The following is a 19,089-nucleotide window of genomic DNA, read 5'->3' as shown; positions in this document are numbered from 1 at the left end:
TAGGTTCTTTTGGAGACAGGAGGAAGATGTCGTTGCAAATACTGTGGGCAAGCTTCAGTCTGGAGGAGGGTGACTGGCATTTAATCCTGAATAAAATAAATAAATAAGACCATAAATGAGTAGATAAGTAAGTGAATAAATAAAGAAAAACAGGTACAGATTAGGGCAGATGTGCTATGTGATGTAAAAACCATATGGTTTTCTGATTATTCTCTTGAGGACCCACTGGCTTCTCCAACCCATTTCCCCCTTCACCTTGTATGCCAGCCCTTCAGCCCACTGTTCTTACTGTCCATTTGGCTACAGTTTTTTTAAAGTACATTTTTATAAAGCATCAGAAATATAACAGGTGGAGCCCGCAGAGAGGCTTATGGGGTCTTAGTTCCCTGACCAGGAGTGGCAGCAAGCTCGCCAAGTTCTAACCACTAGACCACCAGGGAATTCCCAGAACATTGTGTTTTTTTAACAAAGACAAAATAAAGACAAATTTTCTGCTTTAATTCCTTCACCTTTTAAAATTCATTTTTAAATAAACCTTTGACTTCCCTGATGGCTCAGACAGTAAAGTGTCTGCCTACAATGCGGGAGACCCGGTTTCCATCCCTGGGTTGGGAAGATCCCCTGGAGAAAGCAGTGGCAACCACTCCAGTATTCTTGCCTGGAAAATCCCATGGACGGAGAATCCTGGTAGGCTACAGTCCATGGGATCGCAAAGAGTCAGACATGACTGAGCGACTTCACTTTCTTTCTTTTCTTTCACTCGTAGAAAAGCGTGCTGTGCTGTGCTTAGTCACTCAGTAGTGTCAAACTCTTTGTGACCCCATGCACTGCAGCTCGCCAGTCTCGTCTGTCCATGGGGCTTCTGCAGGCAAGAATATTGGAGTGGCTTGCCATGCCCTCCTCCAGGGGATCTTCCCAACCCAAGGATTGAACTCAGGTCTCCCACATTGCTGGCGGATTCTTTACTGTCTGAGCCACCAGGGAAGCCCGAAAAGCATGCAGTTTAGAGCATTATTTACCAGTGAGAGAACATTATCACAAAGCAGACACATCTATACAGTTATAACCCAAGTCAAGAGATAGAACAAAACCCACCACCAAAAGTCCCCTCATGCCCCCTGCAGTCATTTCCAGCACTGTCTTCTCATTTCTAACGGCGTAGATCGGCGTTGACACTGTATCCACAGAATTATATTATATGGTGTATGTTTTTCTGCCTAAACCTGGCTTCCTGTCACGTTTGTACAGTTGTTTCTGTTGGGTAGCTCTAGTTTATTCATTCGCTCTGCCATACGGTATTCTGTCATGTGACTGTACCACAGCTGATTTACGCATTCCACTGTTACAGACATGTTTTTCCTCTAGTTTTCTGCTCTCATGAAAAATCTGGCTATGACGTTCTCAGCCACGTGTTTTAGGGCACACAGTAACTATGAATGGCATTTCTGGGGTCTTGGTTACACATCTGTTTAGCTTTAGGTGATGCTACTAGACATTTTCCAAAATTAATTGTACCAGCTGACACTCCCTTCTGTAGAGATGAGACTGGCTCCGAATCACGGCCTTTCTTCATTTTGTTCTGGTGAGTGTGTAGTGCCACATCATTGTAGTTTTCTTTTTTAAACACTCTTATTATGGCAAATTTCGAATATATATAAACTAGAAAAAAATGGTATGATGTTATGATATAAAATGGTATTTATCATACCAAAAAATAGTAGGATAAATGTCTTTGCTCCTCTTCATCAGCTATCAGCTCACCTCCATTGGACTCATGGTACCATTCTGCAGTCTTTCAACTCTTCTCCCATTCCTTTTCACATATTAAAGGTTTGAACCAGTCTCCGAAAGCCTCTCTTAGTTCAGTCATTCAGTTGTGTCCAGCTTTTTGCAACCCCGTGGAGTGTAGCATGCCAGGCCTCCCTGTCCATCCCCAGTTCTCAGATCTTGCTCAAACTCATGTCCATCCAGTCAGTGATGCTATCCAACCATCTCATCCTTCTCTCTTGTCCCCTTCTCCTCCTGCCTTCAATCTTTCCCAGCATCAGGATCTTTTCAAATGAGTCACTTCTTCCTATCAGGTGGCCGAAGTATTGGAGCTTCAGCATCAGTCCTTCCAATGAATATTCGGGACTGATTTCCTTTAGGTTTGACTGGTTTGATCTCCTTGCAGTTCAGGGAACTTTCAAGAGTCTTCTCCAACATCACAATTCAAAAGCATCAATTGTTTGGTGCTTAGCTTTCTTTACGTCCAGTTCTCAAATCCATACATGGCTACTGGGAAAACCATGGCCTTGACGATGGACCTTTATTGGCAAAGTAATGTCTCTGCTTTTTAGTATGCTGTCTAGGTTTGTCATAGCTTTTCTTCCAGGGAGCAAGCATCTTTTAATTTCATGGCTGCAGTTGCCACCTGCAGTGATTTTGGAGCCCAAGAAAATAGTCTGTAACTGTTTCCATTGTTTCCCCATCTATTTGCTATGAAGTGATGGGACCAGATGCCATGATCTTAGTTTTCTGAATGTTGAGCTTTAAGCCAACTTTTTCACTTTCCTCTTTCACTTTCATCAAGAGGCTCTTTAGTTCTTTTTCACTTTCTGCCATAAGGGTGGTATCATCTGCGTGTCTGAGGTTATTGATGTTTTTCCCAGCAATCTTGATTCCAGCTTGTGTTTCATTCAGCCCAGTGTTTCTCATAATGTACTATGCATGTAAGTTAAATAAGCAGGATGACAATATACAGCCTTGATGTACTCCTTTCCCAATTTGGAACCAGTCTGTTGTTCCATGTCCAGTTATAACTGTTGCTTTTTGACCTACATACAGGTTTCTCAAGAGGCAGGTCAGGTGGTCTGATATTCCCATCTCTTTAAGAATTTTCCACAGTTTATTGTGATCCACACAGTCAAAGGCTTTAGCATAGTCAATGAAGCATAAGTAGCTGTTTTTCTGGAATTCTCTATCCACATTTTTTTCTGCCTCTTATATTCTAGGTAAATACTCCATGTCTCTCCTTTGTTACAGCAGAAGAAATGTCCTTCCCTCGAATCTCATTTAAAATTGTCTTATCCCTTTTTTCTAGGTCTCATTGTTTCCTTCAGTCTCTGAGTGTTTTTTGTATGTAACCTCCCATTCCCCTTTCCTTCTGACTTTATAAACATGCTCTACATTTCTCACTTCAAAACAACCTTTCCTTGATGACATATCACAGTGCTATTTTTCTCCTACTCTTAAGAGCCACGTTCCTCAAAATAGCAGTCATTTCTGTCTCTGCTCACATACTCAACTTCTGTAGTTAGAAATATCCCTCCCCCACCTGCAGCCTTTAATTAAAAAAAAAAAAATCAGATTTGGTCTAGGTCGCCAGTGAGGTTCTGATTGCCAGATCTAGTATATACAAGTCAGTGTCCTTTATTTACATAACAGATTTTGAGTTCTGTATCTAAGGTGCTGCTCAGTGTGAGGGATAAAAGATACCTTCCCAACACTACATGAGTTCATTTCCTAGTAGGAATGATGGGTTTTGGAAGACAACAGCAAGTTGTCATACTGGATACTGTTTATCGAAAGGATGATACCTAAGAGCTTTACATGCATTATTGTATTTAATCTCTATGTGGAAGTAAGCATTCTTCCTGCTAATGCTCACTTTATAGTAGAAAACATCAATACTTAAAAGACTAGAAACTTGCTCTCCCTGAGCATTTGGTAGGGCTTCCCAGATGGCACAGTGCTAAAGAATCCGCCTGCTGATGCAGGAGACCTGGGTTTGATCCCTGGTTCAGGAAGATGTCCTGGAGTAGGAAATGGCAACCTACTCTAGTATTCTTGCCTGGAACATCCCGTGGACAGAGGAGTCTGGTGGGCTACAGTCCATGGGGTCACGAAGAGTTGGACATGGCTGAGTGACTAAGTACGCACGCCTGCAAGCATTTGGTAACCTCGGTTTGAATTATAGCGCAGCTCGCACTTCAGAGCCCGTGCTACTTGTAGGCAGAACTGCTTGCACAATTTCGCCTGCTCATATTTCAGAAATGTCTGCACTTGCTGCGAGGTAAGCCCAGACAACTGTCACTGCCGGCATGGAGTTGTGCAGGGAGGGGAGGGGATGGGTGTTGGGGGAAGGTTTCCTGTTGGTTGCTTGCTTGATTGATGGTCTACACTTAGGACGTATTTAGATCTGAAAGAGATACTTTAGTTTAACACCCTTAATTTATGTTTGAGCCCCGGAGAAACAACATGTCCAAAGTGATAGAGCTTTTTTTTATGACAGACTTGACAACAGATCCTAGTCTGGTATATCTCATTTTAAAAACGGGTCAGCCCATACTCCTGAACTTTGTGCTACCGAAAATGATGTCTTGTTGGAAATCTAGTATAGGAAGGGAATAGCGAAAATCCCAAACCTTCTTCCACCACAGTGACTGAAAGGGGGTCTAATAATGTACTCACTGTATTATTTTGTAGTGATTTTTAAAAGGAAATCTCTTAATGTCCGGGGGTATTGACTCATAGACTTCTACTTGCAGGGTAAGTGTGGCTTGGGAGCCAGTCTACCTCGATTTGTATCTTGCTCACTTAGTAGCTTAGGTACCTCTTATTGTCTCTGTTTCGTCACTGCTTGAGATAATAGTAGTAACGCCCTCAGAGTTGTTATGAGATTTGAAGGAGTTAATGTGTATAAAATATTTTGAAAAGTGCCTGGCACATAATCTAACACCCATGGTGGCTCAGACAGTAAAGAATCTGCCTGCAGTGCAGGAGACCTGGGTTCAATCCCTGGGTCAGGAAGATCCCCTGGAGAAGGGAATGGCTACCGACTCCAGTATTCTTGCCTGGAAAATTCCATGGACAAAGGAGTTTGGTGGGCTACAGTCCATGGGGTTGCTAAGAGTGAGAAACTGCTGAGCGACTAACCCTGGCACTTAATAGGTACTCAGTCACTGCTCATTACTATTTATGGTTAAGGTGATGGTTTCCCTATTTCCATCTCAGTTTATTTTCTGGGCACTTGCTTTTTGATTACTCATTGAGGGTAGGGAGCTGAGAGTTGATTTTAAAAAAACAGCATAGAAAAGCAAATAAGTATACCTAATGTTGTTTCTCATTGTTATTAACTTCTCTGACTCTCAGTATTATTTTCTTAGCTCAACAGTACCTATTAACACCCTGTACTGAGTAACACATGGGAATGGGATCACAGAGAGTTGGACGTGACTGAATGACTAGCACACACACTAGGCAGCGCGGAGGGTGATTTCTACCTTCCAGTGTTTTTTTTCTCTTCCTGAGCAATGTTTAAAGGCCTAGTTGGAGTAGTTAACTACCCTGAATGCATAGTAAGTTTTTCTTTTTCTTTCCTAAAAAGAAACCCTTAGTATTTGGGTGACTTTTAACATGCTAATCCCAAAGCAGCTCCCTGGTGAGAAGGAAATTGGCAGTTTAGATTTAAGGTCAAGGAAAGGGTCTAAATAGCTTGGCAGTTGCATTTTTGCAATATTTAAAACAGGGTTTAAAGCATCCCAGTGAGTTGCTTGCTAACCCAGACATCTGATTTGTAGTATTTGTTAATCAGACATACACAACAAAATTATACTTGTCCCAATCAACTTCTTAAACATACCACTTCCTGATTTTCCCAGTTTATTTTTTAACATTGCCCTAATGAATCGTTTTTGAGTGTTTCTGTGTTTTTATGTAAGGTTCCTGAACTCCATATTCTGAACTAAGCAATACAACTGAATGTCTTCTCTATTTAAAATAGTAACCTTTATGACATTTTTGATATTTCTCACAAAAGTCAATATCAAATAAATTCTTTATAAAAATTGACACTAAGATCATACCCCTTTTCAAGCAACCAAAGAATTATGCCAGACCTTTGGAAAATGAAGTTAAATTACTCTTATTTTTATTCCTAGTTTCTCTTTTTTGTTTATGTCTTTGAAATGACTCCAGATATTTTGAGAAAACATGCATAAGTGTATAACATTTTTCTCATTTTGCTTCATGTTGTTCTCGAGGTAGTTGCAAGACAGACAAGCAACTTTTTCTTCATCCCTAGTTGTGATTTTAGTGAAGTGAGAGTCACTCAGTCATGTCCGACTCTTTGTGACCCCATGGACTATACAGTCCATGAAATTCTCTAGGCCAGAATACTGGAGTGGGTAGCCTTTCCCTTCTCTAGGGGATCTTCCCAACCTAGTGATGGAACCCAGGTCTCCCGCATTGCAGGTGGACCCTTTACTGGCTGAGCCACAAGGGTTGTGATTTTAGAATATTCACAGATTAAAGTTTTAATGTCATCTTTCTTTCATGTTAACATAAATTTACAGGCTTCCCAAGTGGCACGAGTGGTAAAGAACCCACCTGTCAATGCAGGAGATGTAAGAGATCCCTGGATGGGGCAGACCTCCTGCAGGAGGACATGGCAACCCTCTCCAGTATTCTTACCTGGAGAACTACGCGGACAGAGGAGCCTGGCAGGCTACAGTCCATGGGGTCGAAAAGAGTCAGACACGACTGAAGTGACTTACACGCAACATAACTATATAGTTCAATCCATGTTAATTTCTTATCACACCAGCTAATATTTCTTGTGATGTGAATATTAAAGCAATAAGCATCAGTCTTTGCTCCTGTTAGCATACGGTCAGGTTTGCTCAGCTCCCTCTGAGCTCCATGCATCCCCAGTGGCTTCGCTGTTCCTTTACTGTGCTAGATACACAGTCTGCCCATGGCCCTCCTTCCCATGACTTTCCCAGAAGGTTTCATGATCTTTTCTCCCATGAGCATTCCTCTTGCTAACAGCTCCTTCACCTTCACTCTGCTGAGAACTCCCGCTCTGTGCTTAAACTAAGCAGTTTCTTCGGAGGCAGGTCCAGGGTGTGTTGAATAAGGCTTGGAACGTGCCCTCCAGAGATGAAACCCTGGGACCCTGTTAAGCAACTGAAAGTGTGTGCTTAAGGGTGTGCGTGTATGCTCAGTTGTGTCCGAGCCTGCCAGGCCCCTCTGTCCGTGGGATTTCCCAGGCAAGAATACTGGAGTGGGGAGTCACTTCCTCCTCCAAGCGATCTTCCCGACCCAGGGGTGGAATCTGCGCCTTGCGAGTGTCCTGGATTGGCAGATGGATTCTTTATACCCCTGAGCCTTCGAAGAAGCCCTCAGGTAAGGGTGGGAACTTGCTCCGTGCATGCAGTAGAGGAGCAGATTGTGTAATTGTGAGCGGAGCGGGAAGCAATTAACACTGCCTGCGGGGATCTGGGGGGAGGAGGCCACTGGTGAGAGGTGTTGAATGGCTGCCAGGTGCTTTCAGTGGGAGAAGGTGGGCCTTGCAGACAAGGGAAATGTGTGCAAACACAGATGCTCCACGGTGTGTATGCACTTAATTCTGTCTTCGCCCTTCGGTGCTTCCTCTGGTATCTTTGATTTCCTTTGATGATTGGCCCTTGACCAGAATGCCTTCGCTGTTGTGATTCCATCTTTGATAGAAAAAGACCTTAACTTATTTTCACCAGCTTTCACTGGCTTTTAGCCACACCTTGTTAATTTTTCTTCACTACTTTGAAATGGAACACCTTTCATTCAGGTAGACTCTGTTTCCTTCCTCTTACACAAAGGAACTACATGCTTATGCCGTAGCTTTTCTTTTCCTTATTTTTAACCTGAGCACTAGAAATTTTGCTCCGCTAAAGGAAATCAGTGATAATCAAGAAGCTTTGGCTTCTAAGTCAAATGTGAACTATTCACCTAGGGTGTAGGGTAGGAAGTGTTACCAAGTCCAAGTTTGCTCTGCTCACTGCACAACAGGCCAATGAATCGAAGACAGGAGGAGTTGAGGCAAAGAAGAGACTTTATTCAGGGAGCTGGCTGACAGAGGATGGTAGGCTAGTGCCTCAAAATAACCATTTTATCGGGGTGTGGATACCAGGTTCTTTTGTAGATCAGAGATGGGGGTAGGTGAGGAAGCAAAGTAAAAATACCATTAATCTTGGAAACATCTCCTAGAATAGTAAGCCTCAGGCAAGGGATGTGTTAATTTCTTCCTTCCTGCCATGCACAGGTGGACAGGGTTCTGAACAAAGGCACTCTAGTTTAACAGGCAGGCGAAGGGCCAAGAGTCTCAGGGGCAGGCCATTCTGTTTGGTTATAATAACAAAAGCAAGTTAAAGAAACAATTCCAACATGGAGTCAGTATTGGCTTCTTCTCTGCAAAAGAGCGCTTCCCAAGTGTCACTAGTGGTAAAGAACCACTTGCCAGTGCAGGAGTCATAAGAGACGCGGGTTTGATTCCTGGGTCTGGAAGATCCCCTGGAGGAGGGCATGGCAACCCACTCTAGTATTCTTGCCTGGACAGAAGAGCCTGGGGGGCTATGGGCCTTCTGGTCCCCACCTGGTGGGCAGCCCACCAGGCTCCGCCATCCCCGGGGTTCCCCAGGCAGGAACACCGGAGTGGGTACAGTAAAGAAGCAGCCTCAGTAAAACAGGGTAAGTGCTCGTGATGGAGGCCTTATCCAGTCAGTCAGTCAACCGATAAGGCCTCCATCACGAGCACTTATCCTGTTTTACTGAGGCTGCTTCTTTACTGTGTGTCTTTCTGAGGCAGTGCGTGCTTGCTTAGGAGCTTTGGGCATGTATGACTCTGCATTGGCTTGTCAGTTGTTGGACTGCTGTTATTGGATTCAGTCTCTTGTTTAGTTGCTCAGTCATGTTTGACTTTGGGATCACAAGGATCACAAGGTCCTTCTCAGTCCATGGAATTCTCCAGGCAAGAAGACTGTAGGTTGCCATTCCCTTTTCCAGGGGATCTTCCCAACCCAGAGATCGAACCTGTGTCACCTGCATCGCAGGCAGATTCTTTATCACTGAATCACCAGGGGGCCCCTTAATTGGGCACAAAGAATGCTTTCTGGGGAAGGGCCTGGCCTGAGACCAAACTAACATAATTGCCCTAAAAGGTGGGCTTGATCAGGGAAGGCAGTGTCATAAAGTGTGTGGGTGCTCAGTGCTGAGGTACACACGGAGAGTGGGGGTACTGAGCAGCTAAAGGTGGGGAGGTGCCTGGTCATAAAGGGTGCTGAGGAGAATAAAGGCATCTGAGCTAGTGTGGACCCACAGAGGTTTTCAGACCAGGCAGTGATACAGTTGAAAAAGCAATAGTGAACACTGGGTGAAGTATGGAGATGGTTAGAATGAAGTAGAGTGGGTGCAGGGAAGACCTCAGGCTTAGCCTATGGGAGAGATAATAGAGGCCTGAACGTGTTACGGAATCTGAGCTCAGCCTGCTCACTGCACGGCAGGAATTCGGAATTTGGAGATTAGAAAAAGCAAGCAGAAAACTGGGAGATGTTATTTCAGTCACTGCCAAAAAGGGACATGACTCAGCTAGTTTATTTACATAATCCAGTACTGAGCTCTTACTAACAAGACTCTGCAAACACTTAGGGTTGATCATGTGCTACCTATTTCATCACATTCTGAATATAAGGTTGTATTTCATCACACTCTGAATATAAGGTTGAGTAAAATTGTTAAGAAGGTTTGTTACGTGATTTAGTTTAGAGATCATGTTTGAACTTGAAAGTAGTTTACGAGTTAAATTATCCCTCATGTGCTGCATACATAGAATTGGGCAGTATTAAGAATATCCAGAGACGCTACATGAGACCAAGTGTCTGCCTTTGTCTTCTACAGTTTGTGACTGATGCATGCATCAATATTGAAAAACATGCCTGCATGCCGAGAGGCCCCTTCAGAGTTGCTAGGAAACCCAATAACTGTTTTGTACCATCCTGAGATTTTAATTCCTTTCTAGTGTAACACAATGAAGAGTAGTTGAATGTTTTAAACATTTTTGGAAAAAGAAGTACTGCAGGTCTGTAAGAGTCTGTTTAAAATTTCTTATAGCAGTATACATATTAAGGAAATCTCATTATAAAACTCATCCTTCTTAAAATCTCTGTTGTGAAAAATAACTGCTAACAATTTGTCTATCCAGATCACTTTTATATACATGTAACTGTTTTCTAAGATACTCTTTGAAAGAGAAGTAATTTTATGTATCAAACAGGAAAGAGTGGATGATACTATCATGAGAACAAAGTTGCATTTCATTCTAATGATGGTAGTGTCAGTGCTGAGAACATGAATTAGGAGGATTGCAAGTTTTACTCAGTTTAGATGTCTCAGCGATGCCTCTTAACTTTTCCATTTGATTTTTATAAAATAAAAACTTGAAGCACAGAGTAACTAGGTTTTAATTATTTTTTCTATAGCAAATTTCATTCTTAGATATTTTGCCTCCATAATTTTGAGCTGTCTTGATTTATTTGAAATGGACTTCTCTATCTTATATCATTTCTATGGTATTCATTCCCAGGCCAATTAGATGCAGGCAACAGTTACAGGAGCTGTAGATAGGAGATCTTCAAATAGGACCTGCTGACAAATTAATGCTCTTTTTCAACATTCCTAAAATTGATCAAACTTACAATCCAGCCACCATTTATTTTCTACTAATATGCAAGGAACCCAGCAAGAGATAAATGCCACAATTTCCCCAAACCCTGATGGAGCTAATAGTGAATCAGGGTATACATTTTAAAATTTTTCTTAAACATACAAGGTGGTATGGGAAGATAAGCTCACTGATGTCTGGAAGATGAGGCAAAAACCATGGAGCCTGAGTCAATTTCACAGTAAAGTTTATAAAAGGGAAAATAAAAAAATAGTATACACTGAGTGCCAAATGAGTGATAATACAGATAGCAGAAAGTAAAGTACTGTGAGCATTCCAGAAAGGCAGAAAGAAAAATCATTGTAGGCTGAAAAGATAGCAGAATGCCTTAAGTGAATGAAGCAGGACTGGAACTGAGTTATTAGAGATGATAGAAAGTATTCACTCAGAGAATTGAATATTAATCAGGAGAATTAGCTGTAATTATACACATAAGTCGGAGAAGGCAATGGCACCCCACTTCAGTACTCTTGCTTGGAAAATCCCATGGATGGAGGAGCCTGATGGGCTGCAGTCCACGGGGTCGCTATGAGTCTGACACGACTGATCGACTTCACTTTCACTTTTCACTTTCATGCATTGGAGAAGGAAATGGCAACCCATTCCAGTGTTCTTGCCTGGAGAATCCCAGGGATGGCGGAGCCTCGTGGGCTGCCGTCTGTGGGGTCGCACAGAGTCGGACACAACTGAAGCGACTTAGCACCAGCAGCAGCATACACATAAGTATCAAATCATACCATCTAAACTAGAAATGTGTACATGAAATGGAGATTGGGGTAGTATGGACTTTGGGGGATGGTAAGTAGTTCATTTGGGCTGAATCAGAGATTTTGGATGGCGTATCATTAATATTTGCTGTTTAACAAACCAACCCAAACTTGAGAGGCTCTAAAACAACAATCATGTGTTAGTTCACGATCCTATCCGGGCTCAGTCCTGGGGCTGCAGGTGGCTGTTGTGGGGCTGGGCCTGTGTTCCAGGGTGGCTGTGTGTTGGGCACTGGTAGCTGCTGTGCTCACACCTCAGCTCTCTCCTGTCATGCACATGGTGGCAGGTGGCAGGGGTCCTAGTGGGCCAGAGTGGAGGCAGCAACACCTCCTGAAGCCTGGCCACGGGAGGCTCAGCAGGACTCAGGCCACAGGCTATTGGCCAAAGCAAGGCCAGCCTCTCGTTTAGGGGAAGTTGTGCAGAGAGTCTGTGTCCAGTGTTTATTGTTGTTTTTTTAAATTAGTTTTGGCTGTGCTGGATCTCTGTTGCTTCGTGGTATTTTTCTAGTTGCAGCAAGCAGGGGGCGCTGCTCTCTAGTTGCGGTACACTGGCTCTTGCGGTGGTTTCTCCTGTGGCGGAGCACAGGTTCTGGGGCACCTGAGCTCAGCAGTTGTGGCTCCAGGGCTCCAGAGCACAGGCTCAGCAGTTATGGCACACAGGCTTAGTTGCCCTGCAGCATGTGGGATCTTCCCAGACCAAGGATCAAGCACGCGTCTCCTGCACTGGCAGGCAGATTTTTTACCCCTGAGCTACCAGGGAAACCATGTGTCCAGTTTTAATTTGCTGTTTGATAAGTGCACTTAAATGTGATAAAAGCTTAGGATGGTGCATGAACATAAACGGTCTTGAATGTAACTTTTCTTTCATTCTTAAATCTATTGGTTTCAGCCTTACTAACATTTTATTACAGCTGATAATCCATGTGTATTAAGCCTCTTGTAAGGGCTAATAGGAAGGATCATATAATGGCCGATAATACAATTCTTCATTTTGGCTTGTTCTGTTGGAATGTATCATTGGAAAACCAGCAATGAAATCATTATGGAGAATTAGGACTGGATTTACTTTTAATTTTGCTCTGTGTTTATTTTTACATTGTTAACGGGGAGAGGCGGGTAGAGGGGAGAGAGGCAAGCCCCATGTATCATCATCTTAGCACTTGGGGCCCCTTCCGGATCATCTTTCAGCCCTGAAAGTCAGGGTCGGATGATGCAGAGGTCGAAGTGGTAGAGCTGCTAAACAGAAACCAGTGTGTGCATTTGAAACTTCAGATCTGCATTCATTACACATTTGACTTTACACATAACAAAATGTTGGGTTATCACAAGGAAAACATACAGTGACAGACTGGTGCTGAGCAAACTTTTATAGTGTAAATAGTAAGAAAAAAATTAAGTTTTGTGTAATAGTTCATTTACAGACTGAATTTACATTTTATGTTAAATCGTTGGCTGTTCAAACTGCAGTCTTACTATAAGGCATAAGTAGTGAACAGACCTATTTTTATGTGTGTAATTAAACTGGATTTTTTTTTCCCTTATAGGTAAGAAAGAGCATCATTATATTCATAGTTTGTTCCATCTTTTATGCATGTAATGGATACTAGTTTTGTTACAGTAAGTCATTAACCATAAGGAGGAGACATTTTTTTCAATTCTTATGGGATTGTACTGAGTTTAAGCCATCTCACAAAATCAGTCAGAAGAAACTATGTTGGAATTTTTGTTTGGAGCTCTGGACATCTATTTTTGCTTTTAGAGAGTTTTAAAATATTGGTATTCAGCATTAATTCTCTTAGTAATCTAAGTGGAAATTTCATAGGATACAAATTTGAAAATAAGTTACAGAATTTTAAGATGTCTTCTTAAAATTATATAATAACTTTGACTTTTTCAGAAGGGAAATAGGAAGAGATAAAGTAAGAAATGTCTTATAGATAATATTGAGGTCAACATTTTGGTATGTTTAAAACTATATAAATTGACACTGTTTCTTCTCCTTTTGAATTGTCATCAAAATTTATTGCTTAGAAATATGTTTAAGCATTCAGTAAAAGTCACAAAATCAAATTTAATAAAAATTTTTATGTTGTGTCCAGAAGCCTGGACACAAAATGTGTCAGAATTCATCAGTCAGCATGTGCCCAGTGATGGGAATTCCAAGTGTGTTTCTGACACCATGGCAAGCATGAATTAATGTGGCCTTGAATTAGACTGATGTGACGGACCTTTCAGAGACTCTAGCCAGGTTCAGTTTTAAACACCTGCCTGGATAATAAAAATCCTGTTAGGTTCTTCTAACTCATGTGAGAATGCTGTTATTCCAAATAATATTGGGAAGTTTCCAGTGCTCCGAAACGAAATTGTATTGAATAGGATGTGTATTAGTATTTCTATTTCTACAGAGGCGCACACACACAACCTGGGACCCACTGAGTTGGAGTTTCATTACTCTGGTCCCCAGTAAAGTCCTGTTTCCCCCACCCCCTGTGGTGCCTCTGAACAGTCGAGGTGTCCTGAGGGTGCTGCCAGCCTGGGAGCAGATGCTCAGTCCATTTGTGTTTCATTTTCTAGATTTCACCAGAGGGTTGAGTATCACTACTCCTGAACAGATGATTGAAAAGGCCAAAGGGGAAACTGCTTATTTGCCATGCAAATTTACCCTGGGTCCGGAAGACCAGGGGCCTCTGGACATCGAGTGGCTGCTGTCACCAGCTGATAATCAGAAGGTGGATCAAGTGGTAAGTGCTGCTCACTCGGCAGATGTCGGGGAGCCTGTGTTTGGTGTCTGTCACTGTGTTGATACCACAGGTGGGGGGACACGGGGAGCTGTGAAGAAAGCCTGAGACTTCCTCGGCTTGCAGTGTAGGGGAGAAAGGCAGATGCTTGGAAAGTAAGCACCCTGATGTAATGGAGTGAAATGGATAAGTGACCTCAGATTTCAGAGGAAGGAGAGGTCACCAGACTTCTTACAGAGGGCTGCAAGGAAGAAGGGGAGCTTGAGCATATTCTGATAATCTGGCCTTGGAAGTGTGTGTGGCCCGGGGCATGGGAGGCATGTAGGGAGTAGGCATGTTAGTCTGCAGGGAAGTGCGTGACATGTCAGGGGGCGCCGGGGTAAACTGGACGTTGTGAAAGGTTAGAGAGAATAGAATTTCCAAGTTTCACACAAGGATTCCATCACCAGTATAAGGGTCAAGTCTAACAGAGGAGTGAAGGTACATATTATTACAGTCTATTTCCCATGTTTTTGCAAGTTAAATATCCTGTGTGTTGAATGCCTTAAAAAACAAAATAGCAGTTGGCCCTCCAGATCTGTGAGTTCTGCATTGGTGGATTAAACCAATCATGGATTGAAAACATTCAGGAAAAAAAAAAATTCCAGAATATTCCAGACAGCAAAACTTGAACTTCCCACATGCCAGCAACAATTAACATAGCACTTACATTGTATTAAGTATTCTAGATAAAGGTAATCTGGATAAAGTATATGGGATAATGGATAAGTGACCTCAGATTTCAGAGGAAGGAAAGGTCACCAGACTTAGAGAAGGCTGCAAGGAAGAAGAGGAGCTTGGGAATGTTCTGAAAATCTGGCCTTGGAAGTGTGTGTGGCCCGGGGGCATGGGAGACGTGTACGGAGCAGGCATGTTAGTCCACAGGGATGTGCGTGACATGTCAGGGATGCCATCATAGGTCATCTAGATAAAAATATGGGAGGATGCATATGCTTTACCATCTCATAAGTACGTCAGACTTCCCTGGTGGCTCAGTGGTAAAGAACCCACTTGCTAATAATGCAGGAGACACAGGTTCGATTCCTGGTTCAGGAAGATCCCCTGGAGAAATGGCGACACCTGCTCCAGTATTCTTGCCTGGGAAATCCCGTGGACAGAGGAGCCTGGTGGGTCACAGAAGGGTTGAATACGACTTTAGTGACTAAACAACAATATATGTATGCCATCTTACTTGAGGGAGCTGAGTATCTGTGGATTTTGGCATCTGAGGAAGGGAAGGGGAAAAGGGATGAGGTCCTAGAACCAACCCCCCACCCTATGGTTACCTAGGGATGACTGTATTGTTACAGAATTTTTTCTAGTTACACCTTAACAGGGACCTAATGTAGAAAACCCCATTACTCTGTGACCCATAATCAGAGGCATTTTTATAAAGGTGATCAAGGAATTAAAAAAATAATTAAGGCACGCTTGGTCAGCGAAGGCAGGATACACGTGGAGGAGTTTTTATAAGCTGTTCTCTTGTATGCTATTCTGTAAGACAAGCTCAAGACTTCCTGTTAGTCACCAGTTTCCATTAACCCTGTGGGGCGCAATTTCAGCCCAGTCTGCAAATAATGTATCACACTTTGCCTTTTAATGGTACCATAATATTTCACTTCATTTAGAATGCTTCATATCAGCTTTGTCTGACATACTTAAAAATACGACAGTGTTAACAAATACTATTAAACCAGGGAGAGAAAAAGAAGTTCAAATATTTGGAGTAATGTACAATATATATACATATATATATATATATATATTTGGAAGAGAAATTTTTACTTGTTGTCCATATTCAAAAAGGGGGTTATCCAGGCAGTCTGTGGCTGAATCAGTGCAGTTAGGTAATTAACTGTTTTTGGCAAATACAAGTAGTGTGCCCATGATGTTTTTGTGAAGGAAAAAATTAAGGTGCTTTCCTGAGTTGTAAATGGCTGGGGCCACTCCCTCCAAGGGTATATCTCTACCCTGATTCTGGTATGAGAACTTCCTTCTCTCCCTGAAGGAAAAGAAATTGAGCCTGACTCCTCCTGTCTACTCAGCCCAGATACCCTGTCCCCCTCCCATCTTGCTCTTCATTCCTCCCCTCTTTCCATGACAGTGCCGACACCCTGAACTCAGGCTTCTGCCTGAGCGCCTGCACGCCCCTCATTCCTTTGCCAGTGAAGTGCCCACCTCCTTTAGAATCTAGGACTCTGGTTCCATGGTTAAGATGCGAGAATGGAGAGCACAGATCCTGGCTTAAGGCTCAGGGGTGAAGCCCTGTGACACGGCGCCTCTCGAGACCAAAAAGGCCAGTGTGTCCTGCAGCCTCATGTTTCCATTCAGGGAAGGAGAATCCAAGGACTTCTGTGCTAAGTGGGAGGCCCAGCCTCACTGTCCACAGGACCTGAGAGACAGATGTGATAGTGGGTGCTGGGCTGAAGTGTCCGTTTCTGGTTAAGACACCAGCCTGTAACCTAAAGCACAGTAAATAAGTCCAAAAGAAAGAAGGGTTAGGGAGAGATTGATGCATAGGAGGATGTGCGTACAGAATTACAGCTGTATTATAACGCTCGCTAAATCCTTCTTTTAAGCTAGCAGGCAGTGTGATGGGGGCCTGGGCTGGACAAATTTCCCTCCTCATTGCCTGTGTGATCTCTTTAATCAGCAGTTATGATGTACTCATGCACTTACCGTGTGCTGGGCTTTATATGCTTTATAAACCCTGGACAGGGTTTTATATACTTTAATTATATATACCTACTTAAGTTTTAAAACAACACCCCAGAATGAAGATCATTATACATTCGAGGAGGAGGAAAAGGAGGCCCAGGAATTTGAAGGAGCATGCCCAGGGTCACATAGCTGGCAACAGACACAGCGAGGGTTTTGAGCCCAGATCTCTCCTGACTACTCCTCCCACCCCCAGCCCTGATCCCGTCTGGATTATCTTTTGCAGTATCATGTACTGCCTCCCATATTTCATAAGCCTCTGTTTCCTCATATCATATGAGGAAACTAAGAACAGGTACACCTGCTTTTCAGGGTTGTGATAAGAATTTTCTGAAAATACTGTATGCTTTAGTGTTTTCTGAGTCTACAAGTCATACAGAAATGTTCATGCAGGCAGCCTGCAATGCCAGACTGGATGGATCTGGTTTGCATTGCAGCCGTATGATTGAAAGAGTTTGTCTGTGACAGCCACTGCCTTCCGCAGGGTTAAAAGGTTAAATGTGGATCGTGCCTCCATCCCCATTGGGCTGTAAAGAGGAATCAAAGTTGCCTGGTACATGTTACTTCCCCATTTCTTAGCTACTGTTCCTAAAATTTTTTTCATGAGAACATGACCAAGTTAGTTTACAAAAATGACTGACTGTGAAGACACATTTGTCAGGCCCTCTTTGAAAGGCTGGGCTTCCAGATGGCTCAGTGGTAAAGAATCCGCCTGCCAATGCAGGAGACTCCAGTTCGATCCCAGGTTCAGGAAGATCCCCTGGGGAAGGAAATGGCAATCCACTCCAGTATTCTTGACTGAGAAATCCCACGGACAGAGGATGCTGGCAGTCTATGGTTCATGGGTTTGCAAAGAGTCGGACACAACTTAAGGACTGATGACTAGAAAGGCATGTGTGTGTGTGAAAATGAGGGGTTCAAAGTATCATGGGTTGCACTTCCTGGCTTTTCACAACAGGAGAGTCCATTGGTTAATACAGAGGAAGATACACTTAAGGAGTTCTCAGTACTGCTGTTGAAGCTGTTGACAGTTGGATGTGGGCAGAGATGGAGCAAATAAAGTGATGGCTTGTGTTTACGGAGCAAGTCAGCTGTGGACCCTTCAACCGCTTTTATTTACTTAGCAAGCTGATATTGGGTGCTTCCTCAGTGCTGACTCTTAATATGTATCCAGAAGATCTTCAGTGAATTAGGAGCAGGGTCAACATGGTAGAGGAGGTCATGAAAGAAAACCCAAGTCTGTGCTCTGGAGAAATTCCTACACATAATGCCAGTTCTGATCTTACTGAACATACGAGCTAAATGGTCTGCAGGATGTATGCTATAGTTTTCTGATTATTATTTAAGTTTGGTACTATTGCTCTTTGGCCCTTGGGTCTCAGATGGCCAGAATGAAGGACTTCATGAGTGAATAAAACGTAGGAAGTATTTAAATTAATTTTCAGTTCAGTCACTCAGTTGTGTCCGACTCTTTGCGACCCCATGAATCGCAGCACGCCAGGCCTCCCTGTCCATCACCAACTCCCAGAGTTCACTCAAACTCATGTCTGTTGAGTCGGTGATGCCATCCAGCCATCTCATCCTCTGTCATCCCCTTCTCTTCCTGCCCCCAATCCCTCCCAGCATCAGAGTCTTTCCAGTGAGTCAACTCTTCTCATGAGGTGGCCAAAGTACTGGAGTTTCAGCTTCAGCATCAGTCCTTCCAGTGAACACCCAGGACTGATCTCCTTTAGGATGGACTGGTTGGATCTCCCTGCAGTCCAAGGGACTCTCAAGAGTCTTCTCCAACACCACAGTTCAAAAGTATCAATTCTTCGGCGCTCAGCTTTCTTCACAGTCCAACTCTCACATCCATACGTGACTACTGGAAAAACCATAGCCTTGACTAGACGGACTTTTGTTGGCAAAGTAATGTCTCTAGCTTTTGAATATGCTATCTAGGTTGGTCATAACTTTTCTTCCAAGGAGTAAGCGTCTTTTAATTTCTTGGCTGCAGTCACCATCTGCAGTGATTTTGGAGCCCCCCAAAATAAAGTCTGACACTGTTTCCACTGTTTCCCCATCTATTTCCCATGAAGTGATGGGATCAGATGCTATGATCTTTGTTTTCTGAATGTTGAGCTTTAAGCCAACTTTTTCACTCTCCTCTTTCACTTTCATCAAGAGGCTTTTAGTTCCTCTTCACTTTCTGCCATAAGGGTGGTATCATCTGGATATCTGAGGTTATTGATATTTCTCCTGGCAATCTTGATTCCAGCTTGTGCTTCTTCCAGCCCAGCGTTTCTCATGATGTACTCTGCAAATAAGTTAA

At 43.1% G+C, this 19,089-nt stretch overlaps 1 protein-coding gene across 3 annotated transcripts in view; it reads left to right on the top strand.

The window, feature by feature from the left end:
• Positions 1-19,089, top strand: part of CXADR (CXADR Ig-like cell adhesion molecule) — a 64,879-nt gene that overhangs the window by 10,582 nt on the left and 35,208 nt on the right. For all 3 annotated transcript variants that reach the window (XM_019962017.2, XM_019961969.2, XM_019961882.2), the window contains exon 2: positions 13,858-14,024. In XM_019962017.2, coding sequence (XP_019817576.1) covers positions 13,858-14,024 — 167 coding nt within the window. The remainder of the gene's footprint in view (positions 1-13,857; positions 14,025-19,089) is intronic.

This window comes from Bos indicus, chromosome 1, assembly GCF_029378745.1.
Source record: "Bos indicus isolate NIAB-ARS_2022 breed Sahiwal x Tharparkar chromosome 1, NIAB-ARS_B.indTharparkar_mat_pri_1.0, whole genome shotgun sequence".
NCBI classification, from domain to species: domain Eukaryota; kingdom Metazoa; phylum Chordata; class Mammalia; order Artiodactyla; family Bovidae; genus Bos; species Bos indicus.
This window is presented reverse-complemented; position numbering and strand designations above follow the sequence as displayed.